This window comes from Vanessa cardui, chromosome Z, assembly GCF_905220365.1.
Source record: "Vanessa cardui chromosome Z, ilVanCard2.1, whole genome shotgun sequence".
In the NCBI taxonomy this organism is placed as follows: Eukaryota; Metazoa; Arthropoda; class Insecta; order Lepidoptera; family Nymphalidae; genus Vanessa; species Vanessa cardui.
The window spans coordinates 11,054,837-11,062,047 of record NC_061154.1 but is presented as its reverse complement, the minus strand read 5'-3'; the positions used below and the strand labels follow the sequence as shown (position 1 = coordinate 11,062,047).

The window sequence follows — 7,211 nt, the reverse complement described above, 5'->3', positions numbered from 1 at the left end:
ATATTGGAATTAAAATTAATTTAAACGTAAATAACATTGGTGTAGTTCTTTTAGTTGGCTATGCTTTTAGTAAAACACATTGTGTGATTTTTCTCGAATTAAAATGCCATTTTTTAATGTGAACCGAAGTTAATATAAAAACTGTAATTCTAAAATAACAAAATGATTTTTTTAAGATAAATCATAAATACAAATTTAACTCTGGCATATAAGCATTTTATATATTTTTTCAAACTTAGTTTAAGTAACTAAGGCGATACAGGCCATTTGATACAAAAGTTTACATTGTGATTATTGATAAAATAACTAACCTACCAACACAACAGTTTCAGAAAGAAACTTATAAGGTGGCACTTCTAAATTAAGAGGAGCCGGCCCTTTTCGCGCTCTTCCAACGTTATCGTAATGGCTTCCATGGCAAGGACAATAAAATCCACCAGCCCAATCACCCGAATTAGGTACGGGAACGCAGCCCAAATGTGTACAAATTCCGATAACTATCAACCATTCAGGCTTAATGGTACGCTGTTCAGGAGTCTCTGGATCTTTTAATGCTGAAAAAGGTGTGTTCGCTTCTGCTGATATTTCACTCTCCGTTCTGTGCTTAACAAAAAGAGGTTTCCCGCGCCATTTATAGGAAGAACACATACCCGGAGCGATATTTTTAATGTCTAATTCTATTGTGGCCAACGCCAAGACATCGGCTGGTGCTGACATGCTTGCTAAAAAGTGTACTAATTCCGACTTTAATCCATACATTCCACAAAGTAATCCAAAAAAACCAGCAACGTAGGTGTATCCATGTTTTTCGTCACCAGAATGCCATGTTGTCTTGCTCAGATCCTTAAACTCTTCTTTTCTATATGCATCGAAACTGGGATACTGAATATCACGATGCAGTTTAGGGCAATCTTTTTGAAATCGAATTTGATTCCGAAACATTAAACTTGTAGGAAAATTCAACAAATATAATTGAAAATCTGTCCTTTGTAGAATTGGAGATGAGCATTTTAAAGTTCCTTGCTTTTTATAAGCAACAGTATTAAAGAAATACAAATGTTTGGATTGAGAGTCACCATTACGCAAATATTTCCAAGAAACTCTTCCATTTTTTGCTATGTGCAGCATACTGTTCAGAAAGTTCATTTTTTTCTGTGAACTGTATGCGTTATTATACTTAGTGTGTTATATTTAATTGAAATGCAATAGAGTTTAATTGTCATAACAAAACAATTCTTATCAATTCATTAATGTCACATTTTTTCCAAACTTCATTGTTATTGTATAATTGAAATAGGTTTCACTTAGTGACAGTAATCTTTTAAAAATCTTCTATGTACTATTTAAGTGTACCTAACTGAAATTTAAAAATAATTTATTATACTTATCATAAGTTTATAGTATCGTCAAATAAATATTTACATCGGAATTTTGATCTAACAGTGCTTGAATCTTGTAATAGGTAGAATAAGAATTTTATTTATTTATTCGTTTTTTGTTAACTCGATTGCAGCACAACCTAACAAACGAGAGCTGTTATCCATTCAACCATACACAAAAAAAATCATCAAAATCGGTACAGTCGTTTAAGAATTGACAAGTGACACACTCTTAGAGAAAGATTAGTATTTTTGTGTTTTTGGTGCTATTAAAATAATTTCAATAATATTCTACAAAATATATTATTTTAAAATAAATAATATTTAAAACTAGAATATGACACTTAGCTCAATCTAAATTAAATCTAAGTCGTTGGTCTAGACTCTAGAGTTTAAGACTGAATATTCCAAGTTACTGTATTAAAATTAAAGGTACTATATAATAATTAATAAATATACTGGCCATTTCGACGTCGTACAGGAAAAATCCATTCTTGAAATTTAAATTGACAAAAATCCTAAACTAAAAAAAACGTAGCTACTCAAGTATCTAATAGTTTCTTCAAGTAGGTATATAGGTTCTTTGATGTTTATTCAATACAGAAAAAAAAGCTATTTTAAATTAATTCACGATCTTGTACTTTATAATAATAAATAAAAAGGATAAATAATATATAAATCAGTTACAATAATTATGTTGTAGATTACGTTTAACAATAAGACATGTGAATGAATTTTTAACTAAATAGTTTCGTAACTAAGTTTAAGCCTATGTGCGACCCGACACACACTGCATTCGGCGGTGCCAAGGTTCTCTGACGTAACTCGTGAAAGTAGATGTCTTAACGGAGCTCGTCGTGTTTGTAGTAAGTGTCCTACAAGCAGCGGCAAGCAAGTGAGTGCTGAGCTATTATTTAATAACTGCACGTGCGATTTGTTTTGTATTTATTTTTCTCACTTATATATAATATATAATCTATTTTTAAAAAAAACCTTTTTTTATAAAATTGTGTATATGATGTGTAAATGATTAACAGTTTTAATTTAATTAAATTAATTAAAAGCGCGATTTATGTTACTGATTTTTCCAACGGTAATGTAATAAAAATAGTTCATATAAATGCAGAAAATACATATTAAATTCCCATGTCTGTTATTGAATATTTCGTGTATGTACTATAATTGTTTCAAATTAAATATATTTTTTTATAATATTTATAATGCAATTAAAAAAATATTAATAAGTGATATTTAAATCTGACCTTATTGCGTAGGTACAATTTTGTTGTTATCTAAATTGGAATAATCATTATTAATATATTTGTGCACTATGTATAAAATTACCAATATTTTAAAATAAAAATACTCGTATTTACCCGTGTTGCAATGCTGGTGACAAATTTCACAATCTTTGACTTTCGAAATTATCAGCAGTGATTTTAATTATCCTTTATAATATTTGTTTTCATACCTTGTAAAAATAATAAGATGTATTAAACGTGTACCGTTTTGCAAAAATCGTGTAAGTTAAGTCAGTTTGTCTGTTACACTTTCATGGATAAACCTCTGTACCGATTTTGAGTAAATTTAGTACAGGCTTTCTTATTTTAATAATATTATTGGATAGATTTGCAAGAGTGGTAAAAAGATATAAAATATAAAGATCTCTGCTAGATATCTAGTAAATTATATTCACTACAATAATAATAGGGGTTAATGGTTGTTAATAGGGCTGCGTATGGTTGGCTGTAGCTATTATGATAATAAACAAATGTACGGGTAAGCTCCTTTATATATAATAATCAAATGAATACAAAATAATCATGTAAATATTTTTTATTAGTAATACATTTCTTTGTATGTGTTACGCATAGACACTTCTGTGAATTTACATTATATAATATACATTCAAGAGATGACTGCATAAAATTGAAAGCACTTTATAGTTGTAATAAATAGTTATGGGCGACAACCAAAAAGTAAAGCCATATCTCGATAAATACAGTCAAAATAAGAGAACAAAAAACCATGGTAGCCGTTGATATTTTCTTTACTAGACATGCGGTTTTATAGAAGAAACATGATATAGGAGCGCTCATTGCCCCAAATAAAAGCATTAAACACATCGCTAATAAAGTATAGACTCCCACAGACAGAGCACCTCGGGACTGTGTAGTAGCACCCAGAAATAAAAGTGCATTCCCAACCGTCAATAGCAAAGATGACAAGCCAATCGTTAATAATACAGCCTTTTTTAAACTCTCATCCACGTTTGGTCCACGCCGTCCCAGTATGTACACTAATAATGCATTTTCGATAATACCGTAGAGTATTATTCCTGTTAAACCGACTCCTCCAGATCCTAGGCCAAATACGGCGATCAGATAAGTCGCATATTTTGGTGGAAAGGTACCGAAACATTTAGTCACTTCGGGCATATCCATGTTCGTCTGATTTCTATAAAAAATATATGTATAAAAAAATAATTTCAGGTTTAGGTTTCTTTAATATATTTTGACAGACGGGTAATTAAAAGACTAGCGTTTTTTTATAATAAATATTATTCCCACATATATTAACTGCTTGGATATTATAAATATTTTATTAAGGTACAACGGATTTTTTTATCTCTTATTATTTATAGGAAATTATATTATAACCGAATAATTATTAAAACATCGCCTAATGTCTAAAGTTTAATCAGATCAACTCACTGTAAATAATTGATCCTATAGGTATTATATATTACAATGTATGAGAACAAATTATATATTAAATTAAAATTTTATTAATTAAATGATGTTGCTTTAATTTTAGAATGACGAGAAGTCTGCTTTTTATACTCGGCCTAGCAGGGGTTATGTCGATTCCTGTAGATGAACCAATTCGAATCGACTTACCAGTTTACGATCAACCACAATCAGCTTCAAATATTCCATTAGCAGAACCTTTGGAACCAGAAAACCACCCACTTTTGAGTTCAAATAATGACAAATCATCCGCGGGAAATGCAAAGGGACCGGTGTTTAACATATTGGGTAACAAAATAAGCCCAGAGTATCCTGCCGTAAGTATTTACCTACTATTTATTGACCGAAATTTTTACTCCTATATTCAATGTGAACGCAATATTATAATTTATTTGGTGTTGCAATACCATAAATATTCATTACTTTTATTGTAATAACGATTTAATCCTATGAATGAGTTTCTAGCCTAAATATAATAAATAACATAATATTTATTTTTATTCTAGCACAAGAACATTTAAAAATAATTTATTTTTAAATGTGTATTTGATTTTAGTCTGGCGCTGTAAATGACGGGGGCTTTTTCTCTCCTCCTTATACAAAGCTGGAAGGCGCCTTGTTAGAAACGGAAGGTTATGGAAGCAAAACGTTATCAATTAAAGAAAATGCACAGAATATTGTAGCCGGCATTCTTCAGGTTTCTTTAAAAAATATATAATAGCGTGTATTATTACTGTAGAATATCTACCAAGCTAATTTATATTTATTTACAGCCTAAGCCCATAGTGGATACGATCAGAGAAGAAGACAAGTACGGGAACGATGGCGATAAATTTCGCAATGCCGGCCGAGCAATCGTTGGAGGCGCTGAAGGCATTTCGAATTTCCTCAATTCTATTCTGGAGGTAAGTTTACTTCAATATTTTTTGTTAACTTTAAAAGTACGATTTAAAATAAATAATTAATGCATAAAATTAATATTGCGTTATCTTCGTCTGCAGGTTCCTAGTAAAATAATAAAGAGCATCACACGAGCTGCTTCGGAGAAGTTAAACAATATAGGTGGTAAATTGATAGGTTTATAGGATAAGTGTTTAAGTTTTAGTACAAAGTGCACCTCGTTTTTTTATATGCCTATTATAATTCGAAATATATTAGCAAAATCCATATATATCTCATCGGCGTGAAGATCTAATACTTGAACTACTATTTCAAATATCTAATCAATGCCAATCAGCTGTATTTAATATGACGTTATTTTTTCCGAAAATTATAAGCAAGTAACAAGCAAACTAAGTTGATTATACTATAATCGAATATTAATGTAAGGGACCTGAATCATTACAATTTGTAATTTGTCATAAAAATGTATATGTTAATTTAATAAAATGTTATTTTTTTATAAATTACTTTTTTTTCTGAACTTACCTTATACTACTGGTAATAAGAAGTAGGTACATCATTGTGGTAAAAAATAAGCTTACTTTTTTATTTATTTGCTGTTCGTTCCCATAGACTATCAGTCAAGTCGTTTCACGCTCACCAATATATCTTTTAAGCACGAGCGTCACTAATTTTGTTTCATAAATATTAATTATAAGTTTCATGAATGATTTATACAATACCACATCCGTTCTCGAATCTTTCTTCTGTTTTATCTTCACGAGAAGTAATCTGATTGGCCCTACAGGGACCCCTCATTATTATACTAATTTTGAAAAAAAACCCTTGTAAAATTTATTTTGCACCCAATTATTAATTTTAAACCCATAATGAAAGGAATCTTAACGACCAAGTACTTTTACGACCAAACGCCTAAACTGAATATGATGACATTTTATATAAAGTAAGCTTGAACGGCAAAGAAAGGACATGTTCCACTATATACCTGACACCCTTAAATCACGTGCAAATCTGAGGGCGAAAACTAGTATTTCTGTCACCGAATGTGCGAGAGTTACCGAGAGGCGAGAGTTAATTATTATATTTTCCAAATGATTAGTAATTCATAAAAGATGCGCTTTACCGAAGAAACAATCCGCTAAGTTATATCGCTCCGTTTCGAAGCAATTACTAATGTCTAAGCCGACAAAAGTTTATGAATTGGGAAGCGGAGTACAAGGAGGACATAAAAATATTTACAAATATGTATGCTTTCAGGGATAATTTTATTTATTCACGATAAAACATATTTTAGTAACATTAAGAGTAACACAGAGATTTATTATCTAATTAAATTTAACTCTAAATAATATCGTAACCCTTTTTATACTAGAATTAATTATTAAATACGTAGATTTACAGTAAACATAAGGAAATTATATCGTTGTTATTATATATATATTTATAAATATTTTATATATAAATTTATACAAAAAATAAAAGTTATCTGGTTCGTGAAAATTAATAGCTTTGAACATTTTTTTTCAATTATCAATACAGAGTCTGTACTTACCCGTATTTTGTCTGTAAATTAAAGAATTTTAAAGTAAGTAGACACAGCATTGAAAAATAAAATGTAAATAAAAAAGATACTTTTATCTTTTTACATAAACATCAATGGATACACAACCTGTGTACATTATTCATTCCCCAAATAAATCAAATATTGAATAAGTAACTTGAGTGAATACAAGTAGAATGTATAGTATTTTATAATATCAAAATATATTATAATATATACAAGAAAAATACACACCTAATCAAAGGATGATGAGAAAATACATATTTAACATTATATAACTTTAAGCTGCCAATATATATATATACATATTATATCATTCGACCACTTACATTATTATATATATTTTATTATATATGTATATATAAATATGTGTATAGTAGTAACTTTATAGTCATTATATCAAGGCGCTTAATTAAATTATTATAAACAAAATTCACAAGACTATGAAATTATCTTAGTTATAAAGTGTCAAAAGTTCTCATAACTTGTAAACAATGTAAATTTGCACCATGTTTTATTTAAAGACGCCTTATCGAGGTCAAGATGACTTCTTTAATGTATGTGAAAAACATACATCATATTAATAATAATAATCATCGAATACAAATACAATACATA

At 29.2% G+C, this 7,211-nt stretch overlaps 3 protein-coding genes across 3 annotated transcripts; 1 reads left to right on the top strand and 2 right to left on the bottom strand.

Annotated features, from left to right (window-relative positions):
• Positions 1 to 290: 290 nt before the first annotated feature.
• LOC124543424 (cytochrome b-c1 complex subunit Rieske, mitochondrial-like) lies at positions 291 to 1,171 on the bottom strand. Its single transcript, XM_047121646.1, has one exon. It carries the CDS (start codon positions 1,144 to 1,146, stop codon positions 307 to 309), a length of 840 nt encoding a protein of 279 aa, XP_046977602.1. The 5' UTR covers positions 1,147 to 1,171; the 3' UTR covers positions 291 to 306.
• A 989-nt stretch (positions 1,172 to 2,160) lies between these two features.
• Positions 2,161 to 5,246, top strand: LOC124543425. Its single transcript, XM_047121647.1, has 5 exons — positions 2,161 to 2,274; positions 4,197 to 4,446; positions 4,686 to 4,826; positions 4,903 to 5,034; positions 5,131 to 5,246. Exons 2-5 carry the CDS (start codon positions 4,198 to 4,200, stop codon positions 5,212 to 5,214), a joined length of 606 nt encoding a protein of 201 aa, XP_046977603.1. The 5' UTR covers positions 2,161 to 2,274; position 4,197; the 3' UTR covers positions 5,215 to 5,246.
• LOC124543426 lies at positions 3,201 to 4,020 on the bottom strand. The gene has a single exon (XM_047121649.1). It carries the CDS (start codon positions 3,821 to 3,823, stop codon positions 3,320 to 3,322), a length of 504 nt encoding a protein of 167 aa, XP_046977605.1. The 5' UTR covers positions 3,824 to 4,020; the 3' UTR covers positions 3,201 to 3,319.
• Positions 5,247 to 7,211: the final 1,965 nt, after the last annotated feature.